Consider the following 24393-nt stretch of genomic DNA (forward strand, 5'->3'; position numbering starts at 1 on the left):
TGAAAGGGGTTAAACAGAGCTGGGTTATTCGGACCGTTTCCTTTGTCTCAAGTGAGATCTCAACGACCTAAATGACTCCATTTCCAGGCCATGTATAATATGGGGCACCAGGTGTTCCCCTGCCGCACCCGTGTCCAATAAACTGAACAGGCAAACCATCTGTCGGGACCACGTCTAAACAGAACATCCAGTGAAGGAGCAATAAGGCACCCAGTGAGTGGTAAAGAGTATACTGTAAAATATACTCCATGTTACAAAAAGTATCAACGGCATAAAATTCTAGAGGCAAGGATACTGATAGTGCCGTTAGAGATGGCTGTTACTGTGGCGCCCCGTGTTGGTGGTTTGACTTTTCAGTGTGTATCCATGAATGATTTGTGCCATGACAGAATAACCCCGCTTGTGCGGCGTGTCCTGTCGTGGTGTGTCTTTTTTTGGCGCGTGCGGCGTGTCCTGTCGTGGAGCATGCGGCGTGTCCTGTCGTGGCGCGTGCGGCGTGTCCTGTCGTGGTGTGTCTTGTTGTGGCGCGTGCGGCATGTCCTGTCGTGGCGCGTGCGGCGTGGTGTGTCTTGTTGTGGCGCGTGTGTCGTGGTGTGTCTTGTTGTGGCGCGTGTGGCGTGTCCTGTCGTGGTGTGTCCTGTCGTGGCGCGTGCGGCGTGGTGTGTCTTGTTGTGGCGCGTGTGTTGTGGTGTGTCTTGTCGTGGCGCGTGCGGCATGTCCTGTCGTGGCGCGTGCGGCGTGGTGTGTCTTGTTGTGGCGCGTGTGTCGTGGTGTGTCTTGTTGTGGCGCGTGTGGCGTGTCCTGTCGTGGTGTGTCCTGTCGTGGCGCGTGCGGCGTGTCCTGTCGTGGTGTGTCCTGTCGTGGCGCGTGCGGCGTGGTGTGTCTTGTTGTGGCGCGTGTGTTGTGGTGTGTCTTGTTGTGGCGCGTGTGGCGTGTCCTGTCGTGGCGCGTGCGGCGTGGTGTGTCTTGTTGTGGCGCGTGTGTTGTGGTGTGTCTTGTCGTGGCGCGTGCGGCGTGTCCTGTCGTGGGGTTTGTTAGTGAGATGGAAATAGACAGATATGCAATGTCCTACATTGTTAAGGGCCTGCATGAAGATACACATATAGGTAAATACATAGTCGGCTGCTCTCGGGTTTGGCGCAGCATTAAAAGGGATCTGAATTCTCTATTAGCCTCTCCTCGGGGGGCCAGCTTTCTTTGATCGGTCGCCTTGTGTTTTGGGGCTGGTTGGCCTTTATTTATCAGCGGTCAGGACGGTTTGCATTGAGGGGCCTGGGGCGCTATCTTCATGCTAGAAAGAATCTTAAAATCGTGTCCTCTTCTATAATTCCCAGACTGTCACAAAGCTCTGTTACGGGGGACCAGACCTCCAAAGACTTGTTTGATTAAAAAAAGCAAACCAATATTCTGCAGAATTGCAAGCTGTGTATCGATCAAGACAAAAAGGCTTTGCTTTCTTCATTGTGTGACCCATATTTACATAAACTGCTTCCCAGGAGGATACTTTGTGTTTGATTTAAGCATGGTATTTTCATGTTTCTGTACATGGCTGTCCCAGGCGGTTCGAAGCTGTTGGGGTCGTTTTGTTACGCACTCCCTGGTTTCCATACCGTACGCTACACCAGTCTTTGAGGACCGCAAAAAAAGGCTACGTCGTTATTTGGATATCCCACATGCATCTCAATAAATAATGTGGTAAACTGCAAGGAAACATGGGCTTTCTATGCTGTTTGTGGCCCTAGAGGACTGGGGCCCATGCTTCCCATTATCTTTCTGATACATCCTCCGTGTCCCAGAGCACCGGATGAGCACTCGCTGCTTACGGCAGGGTCTGTTTTGCTTGTGATTAACCGTTAGTCTGTCTGAAGCGAAGTTCCAGACTGTGGACCTTTGTGGTGGTTCCAGGAGATCGTATCACAGCCGTGTCTAAGACCGCGTTAGCAGAACAAGATCCTGCTGCTGCCTGACATGGGGGGGGGGGTGAGCCTGTTTGATGTGCAGCCCCTCCTTGTGTTTAGACCACAGAAAGTCGGTAGGACCTCAATAAATATAATGTAAGTCCTTTAGCACTTCAATGATCAACGGTGATTTTGGTCGGTGTGTTTTAAGAATGGCTGCTGTTACGTTGACTTAAGCCACACCTTGGGGTTTATTCAGTAAAGGGACAGTTGGCAGGAGTTCCAACTCCTTGACTTCACGGTATGAAGGTCCAACCCTAGTGAGCTGCAGGGAAACTTGGCTGGTCCTGTATACTGTGTAGGTAAATCACTCTTTACTGTGAATAGGGGAGTGCCTACTTTAGTGAATAAACCCCCTTATTGACCAAGCAATATCTTTGAATAACGGGTGAAACAAGACCGTCTGTAATAAGAATTGTACATCAAGATCAATCAGAGGATACCTATAGAGTGTTCTCGCGCTGATTCCAGTGGGTTTTAGCTTTTTATCGCAGCTATTTTGGGATAACCGTGTCAGATCGTGCCGCAGGAGGCTGAGGCTGACACATATAGGGTTTCTGGTGGTTCTGTTGAGGAGGAATTGAGAGCTTTCAACCTTCTAAATGCCTCTATGGAAAGTTGTAGATCTGGAGCCAAATATATTTGCTTTACATTATAATTGTGTCCAGCTAGTTATATTTTTCATTCAGATAAGAATATTTGTGTGTGAGATACCGTGATGCTGCTTTGTGTTGCGAGGGATGACTCCAGACCTTTTACATGTGCAAGACCAATACAACTCGAGAATTTCTGAAGTTTTGCGTGATGTGCTGTTCCTTGGAGTTTCCGTGTAGTGAAAGCTCTGATATGGAACCCAAACATTAACCCTACACAGAGAGCGGCCAGCACTTCTGAACCTTGGGTCTGTTCCCAGCAGCACCAAGTTAGATAATGGAAGGATCTCTGCACAGCCAATAACGGGGATCTTGGACCAGCTGGAAGTGTTAAAGACCAAGTGTATGAGTGTTCCAGCTGTGGATTTAGGTCGTGTTAGAGTGTGCTTTACTCATCTGTCCCGAGTGGGTGGGAGTGGAAGGACTGTGAAGTTAAAGGGAATATTCTCTATCCAGATCCTTGGCTGGACCGGCAATAACCCTGGGGAATCTTTTCTAAAGTTATGTAAACAGCTTAGCTGGAGTTTATTTATACAGGCAACATCTTTAGGTCAGTCTTTCTCCATTCACGTGGCACTATAAAAGAATTCTCTGCTTCTAGTACAAGCCACCGAAGTGTTAAATGAATGCACGGATCCAATGAGACATTTAACCATTTAATACAAAAGAGGCCATCATGCAGTGTATTGTTTGATTGTTGTTGACACAAGTTATCTTCCTAACTTTGTGACGTTGCCTTTTTTGTCTTTCAGATGCCTTTGTAAATAGTCAAGAATGGACACTAAGCCGTGCTGTGCCGGAGCTCAAAGTGGTGAGTGGGGGGCTGCTGCCTCTCTCTTATTAATCCCATATGTGTGTGTGTGGGGGGGGGGGGGGGGTGACTACTAAGTGGTGAGTAGATAAAAACCGTATTCATCCTAAATACCAGCTTAAAGCGAGGGGTTTGCTCTAGAAATGGCACGCTGTCGGTGTATCAGCACTCGGTATACCCCTCCTCAGAACTGGTGATAGAAGCGTCAGTAAAGGGCTTTAAACAAAGTTTGATTTCTTCTTTCTCTCTCTCTGTCTTGTGCCCTCCATCTTTCTCTTTTTTTCATTCTAGTGTCATCTTTCTTTCTCCCTGTCCCTCTATTTTACATACATAATTATTCTGAACTTGCAGGAACCCACCTATATATTGCATCAAGGAAACCATATGCACGCGCATGCATACACACACACATACCTACACACACACACACACACACACACACACACACGTTTTCAGTCTATCTATAAGCCCTTTCTTTGCATGGCTATTAATGCTGTCTGAAAGCCCTTTGTGTGTTGTGCAGGCCTGTGGTAGTTGTTCATGCAGGACACGCTCTAAATCATTGCCGAGAGAGACTGCTAGACCTCCCCATGGAGTAGAGGTGACCAGATTCATGAGATGCGAGGTATCACCGTCTGAGGGTAATCCCGAAGGCCTGTAACTCCCCCAACACTCGCAGTGGAGTATGCACTAGTCAAAGCCATGTCGTGAAATAAGTGAAAGGGTTAACACGGGTGCCACATCGGTCCTCATTAATATGTGTGTAAAGCAGCCTAAGGTTTATTCTAGACATTATTTTCTTTAGTATCTCATCACCATTTCCGAGGCCCCTTTGTGAGAGTTTAGGAGCAGCTCCGTCTGGTTTATGATGTAAGGTGCTGGACCTACCCTCGCGGTAGCGGCTGCTGAACGGTGCTGCCGGCTGGTTTACTGGGAGTGGGAGATCTTCTCTGCATTTAAACGTTCTATAACTTTGCTTTGTCTCAGGGTATCGTGGGCAACCTGGCCAGTGGGAAGTCGGCGCTGGTGCATCGGTACCTCACTGGTACCTACGTGCAAGAGGAGTCCCCGGAAGGTGAGTGCCGATCTTATCTCCCCTGTGACATGATGCTTTTCATATCCTACGCCTGGACTGCGAACACCTGGAGAGCCTGCGGGGTTGGAAAACGTAATTGAATAAATACTGTTTCCCATTAGTAAGTTAACTGTATGCGGGCAGAGAAGGAAATGTACCATAAGAACATTAAAGGGAATCTGCCATCAAAATGTGCTTCGTGGTGTCAAACGCATTGCTTCTTTACACATATACCGGTTTGAATTTCTGGCTGCTGTCCATGGATTCATTTGCAATTCTTATATCACCAACCTAGACCAATTACAGTCTTTTTTAGCACAAGAACAAAAGGCGGTAGAGCCCTGCGCGGGACAGCTTTTTTAATCCCGCTCCCGCTGTTTTTTTTGCCCGCTCCCGCAATGTGGGTGTTCCACTCCCGCCCGCTCACGCAACATGTGTGCCCAATCCCGCCCGCTCCTGCCACATTTGTGGCCAATCACGCCCACCTACTTACCTGAGCTGCAGAGTTCCCGCCCAGTCCCGCAAGGCTGCCCTCTCCCTGCTCCCTCACAGTGTCTCTGCTCTTGCTCTGCCCAGGAACAAGGCGGAGTCACGGGAAGTGACATCACGTGACTCCGTTTTGTTCCTGGGCGGAGCAACAGAGAGACACTGTAAGGAAGCAGCGAGAAGGCAGCCTTGCGGGGCTGCGCAAGATTACCGGGACCCGCAGGTACGGTGCCTGACCGCCCGCTCCCACCCGCAGCACCAGCAAGACCGCCTGCGTCCAAGTTTTTTTGGCGGGTCCCGCCTCCCAATGCAGTCCTCTAATAGGCGGCTCTGCTTATACACAAAATCTTTGTGTAGAATCCCTATTTCTGTTAATTTGACATTTTACAGACTCATTCATGTGAAAGATGCAACCGCCGTGGTGGTTTCCCCCAGTATCGCTGGAAGATGTTCCATTAGCGTATGCTTATTATAGACATGTTACCAGGTAACTGAGCTTTAATCTGCTCAGTCATTTTGACCTCTTTTGTTTAGTATTTTTTCCATACATTTTTTAACTGCTGTTGTAAGTAGCCCGGGGCCCAGAGGTAGGTTAATTAGTCTGTGCGCATCTGTACCTCTGTAATAAGACGTCCCAAGGCACGTTAAAAATATCTTTCCAGTAAAATAATACAAGCGCCAGTCTGCTTCATACCTGGTCCCCATTAAAGGTAATCGTGTGTTTAAATAGTAAATGTAAAGCACACAGTATATTCCGCCAATCACAGTATATGTGAAAGTACAGATCAGGATGAAAGCGCATTCTACAAATGATTCTACATCGTTACAGTTCGTTGTCTTATTACTGTGCATAATGCGTCAATTGTGTTTTTGGCTTGATCGCTACATTTGCTTCATTCATGACAATTTGTGGTTTATATCCGACATCTACAACGAAAATCGTTTTAGTGACCAGGGAATGAAACAAGCCAATCTCATTTTGCGTGATAGATTCCCTTTAATGTTAAAAAGTTATGCGTTTTGTTTATTGAATTGCTGATTAGACGTTGCTGGTTGGATTGATGCATAGTGGAGATATAGTCCATTCTCCATGCCAGGCTTTGTCTGCTTGTTTCCTAATATGAAAAGTGTGTCTGTGATATAACGGACCTTATTTCTGTACCTGCCTGATTAGTATTCCTCTGACCCCTGTGACCTGTAGCTTTGGGTACCGCTTGCATCTGTCTTCTTTATACTGTGTACGTCCGTGGCCGGTCTGTGACTGGCTGCGCTCCTTCTCTCCCTTACTGCCTGTCCCGTTGGTTCTTTGCAGATATGGATGCAGGTAAATATACGTTCTCTACGGGCGGAGGAGACAGAGAGGCGGCTGAGATATCCGACGTAGAGTTTGCTCCTCCTTCTGTGTACCTCCATCTTTGTATCTCTCTGTGTCCCTGTGCATCACCTAGTTCGGGTTACTCTCATCCCACTCCCGCTGTCTCCCCACTGTCGCCCGCTAGACTCTGTCACCTAGAAGCATCATCCGTCTAATGTTACCAAGTGTTATTGAGCGTTGTGTCAGGCCCACTGACTGAGCCACTGTTCGGAAACCTGTGGCTCCCCAGCAGCTGTGGACATCAACCGCCATGCGTGGTGGGATGCGAGTTACAGCCAGGTGGGCTGGAATAGGGGTATCTATAACGAGGATCGGGGGTAACAATATCCGGCGCGTTGGGAGGATCACCGTAACTGGCGTGTTTTGGTCTCAAAACCTGGTAGAAGTTCTCAAATAGTTTTTAATAGTACATTTGCTTTTGTTTTTCAGTAAAACATTGTTGATCTTTGACCAAAGTTTGATAGCGAGCCAACCTGTCAGTGATTAGTGTCTAGACGCAGGCCCTCCCGGGGTGACATCACTCAGGAGGGAGTTCATCCTCCGCTCCAGTATATGGCTTTACTCTTGATGTGATGGCTGAAGCGGTACTGGAGCGAAGCGGCTCTGTCCATAGCTTATCTGTCATGTTATAAGTACAGCACACAGATCTCTCATCCTTCTCTCCGCTCGTGATATGCTTTTATCTGACCCATCCCTGTCCGTTTCCCTGAGCCTTACTCCTCCACCCTCCGTGTCTCTTTCTGTCTCGGATCGTCTGTACTCTGTATCTTACAGCTCTTTCTCTTGTCAGTGCTTTTTTCTTTCATCCCATATACTTGGTCCGCAAACACTTGCTGTTGGTGGGGACACCCAAATTCCAAATTAATTCAATGTCATTACGGTTTTAACACAGCGGGGGCCGGATTGGCGGATGGTGCGTTGAATGGTACCCTTTACCTTAGTTTACCCCGTGGCACTCATAGTGGTAAAGAATAATTATCACTTAAAAGTCTGGCAAGCCATGTAATGCATTGCTCCAAAACGGACTACATGATGCCTGTTCCGCCTGTAAATTTTGTTTTGGAGTCGTGCATTACGGTGGGCATTTGGCGAACACAATGTCAGCAAAAGGGGCCGCATGGAAACTCCAAATAGGATCCCAGTTGGGATCCCAGCCTCGGGGGGAATAGCAACCTAAACACATTGCTCCCTTTCTGGCATCCCAGATACACAGCAGGAATTTACCTTCACTCAGTTAAAGAAGCCGCTTTGTGAAGATTTTAACCTCAAATGATAAAAACCAGACACCCCTTAAACGTCTTGGTTCTCTTGTGTTCCTCACACCTTGTTATTATTATTTGTTTTATATAGCGCCATCATATTCCGCCGCGCTGTACAAGGGTTATTATATGCAGGGCGTCCACCCATTCCACCCTGTTTTTAGGTAGGATACTTGGTTGTCTGATTAAATAGCATCTGATGGCAGCGGAGAAGGTTTAATCATGTGCTCCTGGGCTAGGGGAGAATGCATGGTGATGTTCCGTGTGCACGCACTCACATGCGCAGTATACCCGGGGTACCGTCTGCCAGGAGGCAGCAATTCTAAGTGAAACACCCTTTGCCCCAGTATTACTGCCACTTTAAGCCTGTGGGTTTTACCACAGCTCACCTGCTAACTCCACATTTAGTGAATAATTCCTCCACAGTTGTCTTGTGTGTCAGCCCTTATCTTCTCTTAATGATATATTTGTCTGTGATAGTGAAAAATTGCTGGGGTGTTGAGACTGAGTCCCGCGTTCCACAGATTGGGCGCCTGCATCTACCCTACTGATAGCCTAATATCGTGGAGGTCAAGTGTTGGGCCTCCGGGCCACCGTGATTTGGTTTTGCTTGTGGTGAAAGAGGCACTTAAGATCATGTTAGGAGCCCGGAGAAGCCTCTCTTAGAGATACTCGGCTTGATTGATTGAATGTGCTTGGTGCTAGGAGTCTGCAGTAACGCGGGGGGGGGGGGGGGGGGGTGTACTAAACGTATGGTGCGTTGTATGGACAGTGTGAATCCGGAGTGATTGGCAACCTGTTCAGTTTTTTAAGACGTTCTTTGCGAATATAGATTTGTGGATTTTAGGAATATAGATGTAATCTGATTATGATGGTTCTAATGGTGCTTTCTGCGTAGGTCAGGCTGGTGGCTGGTGCGTGGGGTGTTTGGGTCACTGTGTGGTTCTGCTTTGTCGCTGTTTAAGTCTCTCATTGTCCTGTTCTGGTCCCACATCTTTCATCCTGTGATTCCTCTGTAGTAGAATCCACCTCCAGGGCAGGGCTGCTACTAGGAAAGTGTTTTATTCCAGGTGGGGAGGATTTAACGCCAGGTCCCTTTAAATCCATTATGGTTTGCGTGTTCCCTGCACATTACTAGCTGTGTGATAGCAGCCCTGCCCTGTCTGGTGGTCCTAGCCGTATTGTTACTGTCTCCTGACCTCTCATTTAAACCACCTCTTGGACCAAACCAGGCTTTCCCTGTGGAAGAATATTCTCCTGTCAGGGACACAAGAAAATGCACCATTTAGCGTTAGAGACGTGCAGCTCATTGTTAAAGCAGCGTTTGGGGGGCAGCATCACCTCTTTCTGCTGGTCCCACCATCCTCACCCTGCCCGAGCTGCCACTGGGTTTTAGCCCAGATACGTAGCCCATGGTTTGAAGGGAAAAGGCAGTTTGTTCTGTAGGAATTCCTACCAGTGAAGCCATGTTCTACCCACTGTTATTTTACTAATTATGGACACATCACAGAAAGTGTTCTCTTCAATTTTATTAATCTAAACATATTAATCTAGCCCATACAGGCTATGTCAAAGTAAAAGGTTGAGGATAGTACATGTACGGGTTATCTGCCTGTAAATTGATCTGGTATTCCTCACCTTGTGCACCCAATCAACTTCAGTATCTGCTGGATTACAGAACTTCTTCCGCAAGCAAAGACCTGATACGTTTCTTCATCCCTTTTATTGCCCCTCATCTGTTTATTGTATATTTAACTATTTTACTAATGTGGCAGGTGGTAGGTTCAAGAAAGAAATTGTGGTTGATGGACAAAGCTACCTTCTGCTGATCAGGGATGAGGGAGGACCTCCAGAAGCACAGGTAACGGGTCTCCCCCGGTTTGACTTTACTTTTACAAACCTTCCAAGCTCTATCTTTTATGACTTTTCTTGACCAGAATTTCCCAGCATTGATCCTCAAATACCTGGCTCTTCTCAGAGAAGTACACTGGAATCTCATGTTGTCCGCACCTGTCCACATAGGGCCACTTTTGTTCCTGTGAGGAAAAGTAGAAGACCTGTACTAGGGCTGCTGAGGACTGGAGATAAACCATCCTCTACACTAGTATTAAGCTGCGTCATTTGGAAAGCAGACCACCATTCTTTATCGTAATGCATTTCAGCTTGAAGGGCAAATATGATCTGTAGCTTCCAGATCTCCAAAATTGCTTTAAATATTTACTTGCCTCATTCATATTGTGGACACATCATAACCTTGCTCACCTCCAGTACCTTAGTTACTTCCTCTTTACTCCTACCTTCTTTTTTCCCTCCACTGCTTCCTTTGCTCTCTCTCCCGATTTCCTGGTCATCCTGAACTGACCTGTACCGTCTTCCAGTCTGTCATTTGTATCGTTTTACTCCCTCGCTTTCCCGTCTCTCTCCTTGTTTAGTTTGCCATGTGGGTGGATGCTGTAATCTTTGTGTTCAGCTTGGAAGATGAGATCAGCTTCCAGACTGTTTACCACTACTACAGCCGCCTCGCCAACTACCGCAACACCAACGAAATTCCAATGGTGCTGGTGGGCACTCAGGGTAAGTGAATGTGGCATCTGCTCTGCCAAACTAAAAGAAACATTATCGTAACAGAGGCCTTTCATTAATGGCAGCATAGCACCCTCTACAGGGAGCGTAGCTAACTGCAACATTATAAATATGACATAAAATAACTAGTTCTAATTCTCAGAAACAACTAACCAAGTTACTGAATTTTAGTGACTGACTGTGATAATCATACACCCAATATGTATCTTTAGTTTAGAACTACTTTCTTTGGTTTTTTTAGTGGCAGCGTCTCACAGGTAAAGAACCCTAAGGTGTGATGGTTCAGTGCAGTAAGATTTAAAGGCGAAAGGTGACATAGGAGATAAACCATAATTCAATAAAGCACTGGTCTATTTGTTATCTTTGTTTTTGTAATTTGGTGTTCAACTTTTAAGTTCTATGTTTGATTTCTTTTTCATTTCTGACACCTGTCTAATAAATAAAAGGAAGGTAGCCATGCATAAGTCTTAGATTTTTCTTAACAAAGCCTAGCAACTCCTCTTTTAACACTTTAAAATTATCTACCAGGGTATAATGAATTCGGGGTCTGTCGACTTGTCCATGTGTCTTTCCGTTATGTACAGCAGAGTACTAAGTATATTTTTGTACACAGGCTTTAAAGAAAAAACGAAAGCTAGATGGTTCTGCAACTTATGAAACTTAGGCATATCAATACCCCAGTTTTCATATGTAGAAGAAGTTAGATTTCTCAGTGTCGGATCTAATCATGCATTTGTTTGGTTAGCATTAAACCAGAAGCAAACATTTACCTGTATGTACATGAATTGTACATGTGGATGATGTGACCGTCCTCCAGAGCTGACAGCCTGGTGTTTATTACCTCTCCCCTAATAGACGCCATCAGTTGCAGTAATCCTCGTGTTATAGATGACGGGCGCGCACGGAAGCTTTCCAATGACCTCAAGAGGTGCACTTACTATGAGACATGCGCCACCTATGGGCTAAATGTGGAACGAGTCTTCCAGGATGGTAAGTATGAGCTACAAGCACAGCTAGAATGGATGGCAAGTGATGTATTTAATAAACACGGATTATGCAATTTATCAATGCTGTAGTTACAAATAATATACGAAGATGATACGCAAAAAATATCAGACTAATAGCAACCTAGTGTGTGGATATGGGCAGTATTCGAAATAGTATTTGCGCAAAATGCCTTAATCCCTGTCACAAGTTGAATTAAAGACGGTAAGTACCTGCTACCAGTATCAGCACTTCAAAACTGTTCCATGGTCACCAGAAATAAATTGTTTGCTTTAAGTTGCTTATCTACAGTACGGTGGATATACAAAGTCTACACACACCCGTTAAAATGCCAGGTTCTTGTGATTTTAAAGAATGAGACAAAGATAAATCATGTCAGAACTTTTTCCACCTTTTAATGTGACCTATAACGTGAACAATTCATTTGCAAAACAAACTGAAATATTTGAGGGGGGAAAAACTCCCAATAACCTGGTTGCATAAGTGTGCACACCCTCTTATAACTGAGGGTGGGGCTGTGTTCAGAATTAACCAATCAGATTCAAACTCATGTTAAATAGAAGTCATTACACACCTGCCATCATTTAAAGTGACTCTGATTAATCACAGAGTTCAGCTGTTCTAGTAGGATTAACCTGACATTTGCTTAGTTGCATCTTGGAGCAGAACCCATGGTCCACAGAGAGCTTCCAAAGCATCAGAGGGATCTCATTGTTAAAAGATATCAGTCAGGAGAAGGGTACCAAAGAATTTCCAAAGCATTAGATATACCATGGAACACAGTGAAGACAGTCATCATCAAGTGGAGACAATACGGCACAACCGAGACATGGACGTCCCTCCAAAATTGATGAAAAGACGAGAAGAAAACTGGTCAGGGAGGCTTAGAAGAGGCCTACTGCAACATTAAAGGAACTGCAGGAATTTCTGGCAAGTACCGGCTGTGCGCTACATGTGACAACAATCTCCCATATTCTTCATATGAATGGGCTATGGGGTAGGGTGGCAAGACGGAAGCCTTTTCTTACAAAGAAAAACATCCAAGCTGAAGTTTGCAAAAACAAACATCAAGTCCCCCAAAAGCACGTGAGAAAATGTGTTATGGGCTGATGAAACCAAGGTTGAACTTTTTGGCCATAATTCCAAAAGGTATGTTTGGTGCAAAAACAACACTGCACATCACCCAAAGAACACCATACCCACAATGAAGCATGGTGGTGGCAGCATCATGCTTTGGGGCTGTTTTTCTTCAGCTGGAATCTTAGTCAGGATGGAGGGAATTATGAGCAGTTCCAAATGCCAGGAAATTTCGGCACAAAACATTCAGGCGTCCGTTAGGAAGCTGAAGTGGAAGTTCACCTTTCTGCACGACAACGACCCAAAGCCCACATCCAAATCCACAAAAGCATGGCTTCACCAGAAGAGGATTAACATTTTGAAATGGCCCAGCCAGAGCTCAGACCTGAATCCAGTTGAACATCTGTGGGGTGATCTGAAGAGGGCTGTGCACAGGAGATGTCCTCCCAATCTGACAGATTTGGAGCACTTTTGCAAAGCTGAGTGGGCAAATATTGCCACGTCAAGATGTGCCATGCTAATAAACTTCTACCCAAAAAGACTGATTGCTGTAATAAAATCAAAAGGTGCTACCACAAAGTATTAGTTTAAGGGTGTGCACACTTATGCAACCAGGGTATTGTGAGTTGTTTTTCCCCCTCAAAGATTTCAGTTTGTTTTCAAATTGAATTGTTCACGTTATAGGTCACATTAAAGGTGGAAAAAGTTCTGACATGATTTATCTTTCTCATTGTTTAAAATCACAAGAACCTGGCATTTTAACAGGGGTGTGTAGACTTTTTGTATCCACTGTAGCTGAGAGTGGAAGTCTGTGCTACAATCTCTACATTGTAGAGGAATAATACAGTATGTGAAGTTTTGTAATAAAATACATGAGGGGTTTGTTTCCAGTGGTAATTTGTGTGTGATTTTATTAGTAGAAATGTTTGAAATCTGCTGATATCTAATGCAAGAGCTCCATCTTCTGGCAGTAATGACACACACCACATGTCAAATTCGCCCTTGCACACTAATGAGGGAGTACCATACAGTTGTGTGAAAAAGAAAGTACACCCTCTTTGAATTCTAATGTTTTACATATCAGGACATAATAACAATCGTCTGTTTCTTAGCAGGTCTAAAACATTTAGGTAAATACAACCTCATATGAACAACAACACATGACATATTACACTGTTATAAGTTATTCAACAAAAATAAAGCCAAGCTGGAGAAGCCATGTGTGAAAAACTAAGTACTCGTTTTCTGTATGACTTAATCTGGTGCATTAGCAGGCAAGCCCACTGTTGGGATGTTTTCCACTTTTGAATAATCTTTCTCACTTTAGAGTGATAGACTTTGAATTGTTTGGAAATGGCCTTATGACCCTTTACAGATTGATGAGCAGCAAAAATTGCTTCTTTAAGATTATTGTTGATGTCTTTCCTCTTTGGCATTTTGTTAACACGCATCCCAATGCTCCAGACCAGAAAACTACTAAAACTTTGGCTTTTATGGAGGTGATCACACTTGCTGATGATCAGTTAATCAAGGGCATTTGATTAACAATACCTGTCTGCTACTTAGCAGCTCAATTCCTATGGAAGCAGTAAGGGTGTAGTTAGTTTTCACACATGGCTTCTCCATTTTGGCTTTATTTTTGAGTAAATCATCGTAATCGTAATATGTCATGTGTTGTTCATCTGAGGTTGTATTCACCTAATTTTAGACCCGTTAAGGAACAGATCATTTTTATTATGTCCTGATATGTTAAACCATAGAACCATGACTCTAGATCATTTTACCTGTGTAATATACCATTTTGGTATGATTCTTTGTGGTGCTTTTGAAAGTGTATGTTTAATACATTTGCAACGGTAATATTTGAGGGCTGCCTCTGGTTATTGTTGGGGTTGTAAGGAATAGCACATACTGAAGTAGATATTACTCATATGATCTCTGATGCCAGAAGTGACATTGTCTCCATAGCACTCTTACAAGGTGTGGGACGGGAACGTGCATTTCTTATCATAAAAGCCACAATGTTGTTTTCAGAAAGGAAAGTTTAGAAAACCAAAGGAAACAAACAGGAACGTTTATATCAAACTGAAACCTAGGTCATGGAGCCATCGTAAAAAAAAAACTCTACAATACTCAGGCGTTCTAGAACTGGTGTGACGGACCGACCAGGGACCTCAGGTTGTCCCTCTCCGATTACTTATCCCGCTAGGACAAACCACCGCAATCCGTCGGAAATATCCCCAAGCAAAGTAAAGGGATATCGCTATCCAGCACCCAAATAACCAGGCAAGACTCGTCTTTAGGTACAACAAGAGGAGAACTACATATAGTTACATAGTTCATAAGGTTGAAAAAAGACCTAAGTCCATCAAGTTCAACCCTTCTACCTAACCTTCCTACTCTCGATCCAAAAGAAGGCAAAAAAACCCTAATTAAGCTACTTCAAATTCTGCCATCAGGGGAAAAAAAATTCCTTCTTGACTCCAAGAGGCAATCGGATTTCTCCTTGGAACAAGAAGCTCTAAAATAATAATGTTATTCTGTTTATATCCCTGTATATCATGCCTTTCTAAGAAAATATCGAGGCCCCTTTTGAAGGTATCTAATGTATTGGATAACACCACCTCCCTTGGAAGTGAATTCCATACCTTTATTGTCTTCACTGTAAAGAATCCCTTCCTTTGTCGTCTATGAAACCTGCGCTCTTCCAGTCTCAGGGTGACTTCTTGTTCTTTGTATATTTCTGTTAATGAACAGGTCACCGAAGAGCTCTTTATATTGGCCCTGCATATATTTGTATAATGTTATCATATCCCCTCTGAGACGCCGTTTATCCAGTGTATATAATTTTAACTTTTTTAGTCTCTGATTTAACTGATTTATTTTAGAAACAGACGGCTGGATATATCCAGCAAAACACACATTTACATAAAACAAGATACTGGGATTACTGCCTCCCAGAGACAACAGGGGCAGTAGAGGGATTAACAATACAAAGGGACACACACACCACTAAGATAAGGAATACACATTGTCTTGATTAAATTATCTCCCAGACCTTAGTGTGCTGTGTGTAAATGGTTAGGAAATAAGGCAATAATAAAATACATTTTTATTAACCCCTTAAGGACCGGGCTCATTTTTCGTTTTGTTACCCTGCGGGACCGAGGCTGTTTTGACACTTTTGTGGTGCTTGTGTTCAGCTGTAATTTTTTCCTCACCCACATAAGTTATATAGTTTTTTTCAGGACAAGATGGGCTTTCTTCAGATACCATTATTTTGATCGTATCATCTTATTTACTATAAAAAAAAAAAATTAAAAAAACGTGAAAAATTGAAAAAACACATTTTATGACTTTTATTTGAAAAATCTTTTAGGCTAGGTTTCCACTTGGTTTTTTTTTGCTAAAAACACCCATAAAAACGCCAATAGCGCCACCTGGCGTTTTTTTTGTGAAAAAACGCTGCAGCCAGATGTTAGCTGTTCTTCAATAGGAAATCGCAGAATGCCATATCCACTTGGCGTTTTTTTGTTTGCCGTTTTTTCAGTCCTCTTTGGCATTTTTCTGCTTTTTTGGGCTCTGTGGCAGTTTTTCAAAATCGCAGCATGTTGACACTCTGGCGTTTTTTGCAAGGAAATCATGGCGTTTTTCTCCAATAGAAGTCTATGGGAGAGAAAAAACGCCATGAAAAAGCCATGTGGGTTTATTGCCTTGGCGTTTTTTATGGAGTTTTTTCCACAGTTACAATGCAGAGGATGGACCCAGTATCTGTGTGTCCTACGAGAAATAGGCTGGAAACAAACAGTTTCACACAAAACAAAGTTCATATTGAATTCTACACCATTTGGAACAAACATGCCATTACAAACAAACATACGCGATGCATCAACTAGATCCTGCGTGCCAAAAGCAACAGCAAACAATTTGCACCATCATTTGGGGCCAATCTTCCTAGAGGAGCAGACATTCGGAATAAAGCAGGCCTTACAAACCACAGAAAAGAGACAAAAGGGTCCGCCGGGGCGTTTAAGTAGAACTCTACCAAGTAAATGACATCAGGGGGCAGATACTTGCCATTTATCCTAATCCCTTTTAGCTGGGTGAAACTTCTAACTTGTAAAGGCTGGAAAAACTGCCTAAGGTCAAAAAAAGCAATTTCCACAGAAAGGCTAAAACGCCAGAAAAAAACGCCAAAACGCAGGAGAATGCAGTGGCAGTTTTCTTGGCGTTTTTCATCAAGAAAAAAAACGCATGACAAAAACCCAAGTGGAAACCTAGCCTTACTCACCTAAAAAAGCAAGTAAAAAACTAGCTAAATAGATTCTACTACTTGTCCTGAGTTTAGAAATACCCAATGTTTTTATGTTTTTTGCTGTTTTTTGTAAGTTATAGGGCAATAAGTACAAGCAGCGTTTTATGATTTCCAAATCTTTTTTAACAAATCTGGTCAGTCTGCCTCCATCTCCTCTTTGGAACATCTTTGAAGCCGGTTAACTCAATTTAAGCCATTCAAACCATATATTTTTGAAAACTAGACACCCCAGGGTATTCCAAATGCGGTTATTTTAACCCTTTCCATGCAACACACTTTGTCAAACTTTGTAATAGTATTTTTTTTTTTCCCCACACAAATTGTACTTTAGTTATAGATATACAGGTCCTGGTATATGCCACTGTCTCACAACACCCCAATATGTGTTCAGGAATATCTCCTGAGTACAGCGATACCCAACATGCATGGGTTTGTCAGATTGTTTGGCTGGTAAAAGGCTACTTTTGGGGCATGCATAATTCAGGTGGTCATTTGGTCATTCTGCCTCCATCTCCTCTTTGGAACATCTTTGAAGCCGGTTAACTCAATTTAACCCATTCAAACCATATATTTTTGAAAACTAGACACCCCAGGGTATGCCAAATGCTGTTATTTTAACCCTTTCCATGCACCAATTATACAACTACACTTTGTCAAACTTTGTAATAGTAATTTTTTACATTTTTTTTTCACACAAATTGTACTTTAGTTATAGATATACAGGTTCTGGTATATGTCACTGTCAAACAACACCCCAATGTGTGTTCAGGAACATCTCCTGAGTGCAGTGATACCCGAGATGCATGGGTTTGTCGGGATGTTTGAGATTTAAAATGCCACATTTGGGAAGTGCGCTTTTTTTCTCCATTTTGGAAAGTCTGTACCTATGCCCTATCTTTGAGCTCGGCCACTCCAATTTACCCCATCAGCCATTTTTTTTATATTAGACACCCCTTGGGTATTTGAAGTGCTTTTATTTTAACTCTTTGTTGAGATTTTTGAGAAATTTTAGCACTTGCTCAAAATAATAAACTTTATTTTTTTATTTTATTTTTTTAATACTTTTTTTTATATTTTTTTTACACATTTTGCTGGTACTGGATGGTTCATCTAGTGACATCACTGCATAATTTTGAATATTTTACTAATCACATTGTGATTAGAAAGCTAGGCTCCATTGACTTGCATGGTTGAATGCAGTACCTGCAAGTGGAGCCAGAAGTCTCTAGAGGGTCTGGAGACCATCTAGCGAACTTTTAAAACGTGATTGTTTTTTTTACAGGGCGGCCGCCATCTTGCTGATGGCGAAGAACACCGGCAGCTGCGGCTGTGACCGCTCTCCGGAACGGTCACAGCCCATCCAGAGGTAAGTGTTTGGTGTCGCTGGATGCCTCCTGATCGAGGCATTCCAGCGACACCATTTAAGTTTAAACGCTTTAAAACGGGCGTCCGCCGCCATACAATGTATGGCGGCTGTTGACGCCCCGGGGAGGGGCCAGACATGGCCCCCGATGCCGATCTCGGCCTTGCTGAATGCCTCGACATCGAGGCATTACAGTAACGCCGTTTAAGCGAAGAAAGTGATCGTTGATCACTTTCTAAGCTTATTTAATTTTTTGACGGTTCAGGACCGTCAAAGGTCATTTAGTGACCGTTATGTCATGACGGTCCTGAACCGGCAAAGGTCATTAAGGGGTTAATAATACACAAAAGGATAACATTAACTGGGGTCTAGGGTGACTCTAGGAACACTCACAGTCCCAAAATGCAGGAACCCCAAATCTGTTTCCGAGCTCCACAGTTTCTTATGATTTGGATAACGTGGCACTCTGTACCAGGGCCCGTAGTCTGTAGTAAGGAAGCTGGCACTCAGTCCCGTCCAGGAGCCCATGGCACGGAGGCTCCCGTGTCAACAGGGTTCTTTTTTCATTCTTGTTCTGTTAACACTGAACACAAATGTGAACATGTATTGTATACAATTAAGTCATATGTATTCTCCTAGCGTAGAAAAAAGTATTTTGTTCACTGCTGTAAGATTACCAAGAACTGAATGGGTTAACAGAGAATTTGTTGTATCCTGACATATTTTCATGTAGTAACCACCATTAGTAAACCAGGGGCATTGCTGTGGAGACCAAAAAAGTAAGTTAGCCCTTTACACACAGCGACAAGAGACAAGGTTCCAAACATTCTAGGAACTGGGGCTATATCCTTAACTTTACTGGAATCCTTTAAAGTCTGCAGATGAGGCAAGTGCCATTTATGCTGAGCTACAATTAGTTTTGCGCTCCATGATCCCCCGGTGTATTTTGCACATCATTAAATGGCTCTGCTTTGGAAGAACAGCTCCAAGTTTTAAGGGTGATGTGCTCTGTAATGTCTTGGGAACCCAGGACCCAAATGGGTTGTTCTTTTTGTGTCTCCCACGATTAACCAACTCTGTTTGGTTCCCTACTATTAAATTCCCCCAGATGAGGATAGAGCTGGATCAGCGTGTAAAATCCCCCCATACATTGTACTTGCTAAGTCACTTACTCATCTATTGCTGAAACTATCTTTGAATGAGGATGTCAACCTTTATATGTATACTACTGATATACTAAAAAAAATATACCGTATTGGCTCGATTATAGGCCGCACCCTAAAAGTTTGGTGCTATTTTAAAAAATACACATTAGTGGAATGGTAAAACAGTATTTTACCTAATACACAGGAATACATGTATTTTAACATGTTTGGTATCTATTATGCAGCGTTGTCAGCATATGTTACATACAGACAGAATTTTGGAAAACCAATAGCCATTTTAAGGCCCCCCCTTAATTCATAATGCACCTTATAGATATGCCATTCTGCCCCCCCCCGATGTGCCACTCTGCCACCTAGACATTCCAATCTGCCCCCAGATATGCTTTATGCCCCCTAGAAATACCACTCTGCCCTCCTGATATGCCACTCTGCTCCCTAGATATATCACACCCCCCCAGACTTACCAATGCACCCCCAGACTCCCTGGTGTCTAGCGGGGCCGGCTTGTCACCAGCTATGGCGATGCAAGTAAAGCTCTGCTGCCGGCACTTCCGCCGCGGCTTTTATGGTGGAGCACTGGAAGGATATGTCACGCCGCTGCTCCACCATAGAAGCCCCGGCGGAAGTGCTGGCATCGGAGGTTGTCTACATGCATCTATGTACCCTGCAGCGCTGCTAAATGGGAAAAAAACATCCACCCGGCGCCCAGAACTGCATGTCCTGGGCGTCGGGCGATAAACCCCGAATATATGCCGCACCCCCACTTTAAAGACTCAAAGTGGGGGGAAAAAAGTGTGGCCTATTTTTGGGCAAATACAGTAACTGTCTAGCAGAATGTGTACCTACAGGGAGCCCCTCACATTCTCTAAGCACAGTGCATGGGCAGAACATTGTGCACTGGGTGAAGTGTTAAAGCAGCATGTTTCCTTTGAGTGATCCGTAAAGCAAATCCCAAGACTAATGTGCTTTTAAGTACTGTGCAGCTTCTCCATGAATAGCACCGTATGAACCTGCCGCCACTTTCTATGTTTCTATGGTTGTAAACCAGTCACTATATCCCCTCGTTTCCATTTACTTTTAATTTAAAATCCAATTGGGGTTTACTGTTCCTTTAATGCAGGGGTCTCCAATCTACAGCCACAGGTTTTTATCCGGCCCGCAGCAGCTTGCCCAGGTTAGACTGCCTCACCCTACCAGCACCCCTGGTATAAAACTCACTTTTTATCCTTTTTGGCTTGCGAAAAAGTGTTAAAAAAAAATAAAAAATAATTTATATATATATATATATATATATGGTACTCGTACCAAAAAACAGTGGTTTATTAAATTAATCTTCACGCGCTTCCCTTATTCATGGTATCTGGTTTCGGATTATTGTTTTATGTTTGCACTTTGGAATGACAGGAGCGTTACAAGGAATTCATTAAATGGACAGGTCTATTAGTAAATTGCATTCGCTCGGCTTTAAATGACAGTGTGCCTAAGGAAAAGCCAGCGTTCATCTGGATTACTAATTTCCAAGTACATTATGTGTGTTTCTAGCCCAGTCCTGCATCCCAGCTGCTAACTGTTCAGAACACGCCATGAGAGCTTAATTTCGTTATAATGATCCAATAGCGGTAATGCTGCGGGCAACTTCAGCTTCAGTCGCACGTTAGCATATTAGTAGCGTAGCGCATAAAAAATTCTCGTATTATTTTAAAATACTGGTACATGTTAGGGAAAATGAATGTACATTGTATTTTTTTCTTTAGCACATCCTCCTCAGTATGATACATATTGTTTAATGTGTCCCCAGACTAAGGCCGATGATTCCCTGGCCTTAGGTGCTGGAAACAGGCCACGGTTTTGGATATTCCAACCTGAGCAGGATGTTCAATCGAAACGGTTGAAACAGATGTGTTCACAAGTGGTGTATACAGAGAACGCATTCCACATTTACTGGCTCTAAAGTCTGGGTCCCTGTTTTCAGTTATTGATGTTGAATTGGCAGGCTTCCCCATCATATAGCTCCGAGAATAACACAAGGTTCTGATCATAGGTTACTACTTTAATGGTGAATATTAGGGGGGATTTAATTGTGATCACTCCCACATAACCCACCCACTGTAAACAAGGCCCTACTCATTTTTATTTGTCACTTTATTATACTTTTGTTTTACTCCTACTCTCTCCATTGCCTGGCTACACCTTTATAACAAAGTATGTAATCCTACAGAATTCACTGTTAACTCTATGGAGTGTCAACATGCACCATATTTAATATGGCTCCAACCACCTGTTCTGAAGAGGGTCTCTTCGGCCCTCCTGAGAACTCTGAGCTCCCTCTGCAGGTTGAATATACCGTATTTGCTTGAATGTACGACAATGTTTTTTTCAGAAAATACCCCTCCTCTTGTATTTGAGGCCGTCTCGCTGCGATGCAGAGGACCTGGATCCTCCTCTGTGGCCGGCAGTGGACATCTGTACGATATACGCAGACAAACTCTGTTGCTGCCCGGCATTGCTGTCGGGACTTCTATGGCCGAGCACCAGCGTGACATGACCTTCCAGTGCTTCACCATAGAACCCCAAGAGGAAGTGCCAGGCAGCAGCAGTACCCAACACTTCCACTTTTATGACATTGTGCTGGCATGACATGACCTTACGGCGTTCTCTCATTGAAGCCCTGTCGGAAGTGCCGGGGTAGCAGCAGACGTTCACCAGCTGCCCCCACTAGACACCAGGGAGTCTGAAGCATGGGGGACAAGTCTCGGGATGCATTGGTATGCCTGGGGGGGGGCAGAGCGGCATATAGGGGTCTATACGGCATGTCAGGGAGGCAGAGTGGCATATAGGAGGTATAAGGCATATCTGGAGTAAAAGGAAATAAAAACAAGAAATGCATTTTTCTCAATCATAGTTTTTTTAATATGAAAAACTAGTTTACATGTGAATTAATATTTGCTAGTAAAAAATAAAAAAAATGTTCCTTGGCTCCATATATAACTGCACGCATAGATTGATTTTCACATGAAATTGATATGTTCTAATAGACATTGATCGGGGGCCCCAGCACATTCTGTAAGTTGACTGGAAACTGTTTCTATAACACACAGCATCTATGACAAAAAAACATGGTACATCTTGTACGTCGGGTGGATAAGGGTAAAAAAAAGCCAGACCCTTGTAATCCGTCATAAAAAGCACATTATCTTTGTTGGGCAGTAAGCAATTACTACCTTCTCTTGTTCATGTTTGTCAATAACATACGGTTACATGCAGAATCTTATACACACACATGTCCTCGCATATAATACAAGTTATTGTCCGTTTATATAGCACCAACAATGTTCACAGTTCTTTAATACAATATACATACATTCAAAAGGTGTTACAAAATAACAAGACGCACTGATACACCTTGTAAAGAGGGCCCTGCTTGCCAGTTTACAATCCAAAAAAATCAATCATGATTTAAAACAAAAAAGATAGGAAAAAACTAACCAAATCTAAACTTGTAAAAACATAACCAGTGTAGCCATCACCTGAATCTGCAGTGATTCGGTTATAGTTAGTATGGAGAAAATATACTTGCTTTGTGCTTTAAACTTGTTCTCGATATATTAAATATGAGCGCTGCAGTTCCTGTTCTATTCAGCAGGTGGTGCTGTCGTTCTATAACATACAGCCTCTGACTAGTAGAGGTTGGTAATAACCCATGAAATAAGCAGGCAGGAGCCAACAGGCCATATCTTGTAACCTTTGAGGTATATTAATGTGCCCTCCGGGCATTACTTGTCTGTCTGGATGAGCTTTGAGTTGTGCAAGGGTGAGAGAGCTGCAAAATGAAGCTTCAGAACGAGATGTTAATAGTGATTCTGGACTAATCCTCAACCCATAAATATTCCAAACATGTTGAGAAGGAGAAGGTTTCTGTCTGACTCCTGATGAGATGAGAGAGGCACAAGAGTCACAGGGGCTTCAATTGTATCTACCGACGGCGTAGGTTCACCAGCTGCAGGTGTGGTTAGAGCTCCATACTCTATGCATGAGAAGATAGCAGGGTTCTTCTGGATGAATGTCTTACAAGTCCAGTGTGCACAGGGGTCGGTGCTGTGATTACGATTATAGTTTTAGGTTAGAATAGGTGGGTAAAAGTCCTTGTTTCATTGACACATTTTAAGCATCTAAACTAGTTAACACATTTATTAAGTGACAGGTATATACAGAGCTCTTTGTTTAGGTCTAAGTGATATACCTTTTGTGACCGTTGATGGTTGTAAATGCTGCATGCGCCTTCAAACAGCCTTTGTATCCAAAACATTTTCATTTTGTGAGGTTACATGATTTCTCCACATGCTGTAAAACCTCCTCTCTGAACCATCTCCCAAATATCTCCCCTTACAGAGTACTGGGAGCTCAAATCAAACCTTATGGATTGATCAGAAAAAGTTAATATTTATTTGTTGCATGAACACTATCCTACCACCAGGTGGCAGCAGTGGGTACCTGTGACTGCGAGACCGCTTTGCGTGCATGGCCAGGCAGTACACCCCATCTGTGTCAATTTATTATTTAGGATTCAAAAGAAAAACCTTGTGATCCCAGATATGCTTATGTTAAGAAGCAGTTATGTGTCCATTGGGTACTTGGGCTGTAGAGATGTCATTCCAGATGGTCTGGTTGATCAGTATTGTTTCTAATACTGTATATCGTGAGTTGGGTTACTGTGGGACACTAGCTTACTACGTGTGCTCTGACATGGTCATAGCCGTGTGTTGGATCGCCGCTAGTGACCGTATATTCCTGTTCAGCACTAACATGCCCTGTGCATAACCTTTGTGTGTCTCTTACCATATGTGTGTATATATGTATAGATAGATGTTCCTCCATAGACTTTCACTAGTTACAGAGTTAGTGTCTGGGCAGTTACACCTGAGCCGTTAGAAGACATACAAATGGCTAATATGCAGATATCGGAAAACATAAACATGCTAAAACTAGCACTGTTAAAAAAAATATATAATAATAAAAAATTAAAAAACTAGCACCAATTTTTTGAAAAGATCTGATATAGGTAATAAAGGTGAACCATTTAATAAAATAAATTTTTTTCATTTAAAATTGTGTTAATATAGCAAAGGATCACCGGAGCTGCTTATAAATGTGAACTCCACTCTGTAACAATAAATATTCAAAAATCTCTCAATTAGAGGGGAAAATGTTTCCATTAATAAAGAGAACTGTTGGCTGAGTTTTCTGCTTTTTTTATATCTATTATTGAA

The 24393-nt window shown here is 43.3% G+C and overlaps 1 protein-coding gene across 3 annotated transcripts in view; it reads left to right on the top strand.

Annotated features, from left to right (window-relative positions):
* The window catches only part of LOC149282375 (arf-GAP with GTPase, ANK repeat and PH domain-containing protein 1), a 154751-nt gene that overhangs the window by 75503 nt on the left and 54855 nt on the right, over positions 1–24393 (top strand). For all 3 annotated transcript variants that reach the window (XM_089498233.1, XM_089498234.1, XM_089498235.1), the window contains exons 2-6: positions 3364–3422; positions 4410–4497; positions 9393–9478; positions 10050–10191; positions 11056–11190. In XM_089498233.1, coding sequence (XP_089354359.1) covers positions 3364–3422; positions 4410–4497; positions 9393–9478; positions 10050–10191; positions 11056–11190 — 510 coding nt within the window. The remainder of the gene's footprint in view (positions 1–3363; positions 3423–4409; positions 4498–9392; positions 9479–10049; positions 10192–11055; positions 11191–24393) is intronic.

The sequence above is a fragment of the Sceloporus occidentalis genome, unplaced genomic scaffold (assembly GCF_023333645.1).
Source record: "Sceloporus occidentalis isolate IW3139 unplaced genomic scaffold, rSceOcc1.0.p SCAF_117, whole genome shotgun sequence".
NCBI lineage: Eukaryota > Metazoa > Chordata > Lepidosauria > Squamata > Phrynosomatidae > Sceloporus > Sceloporus occidentalis.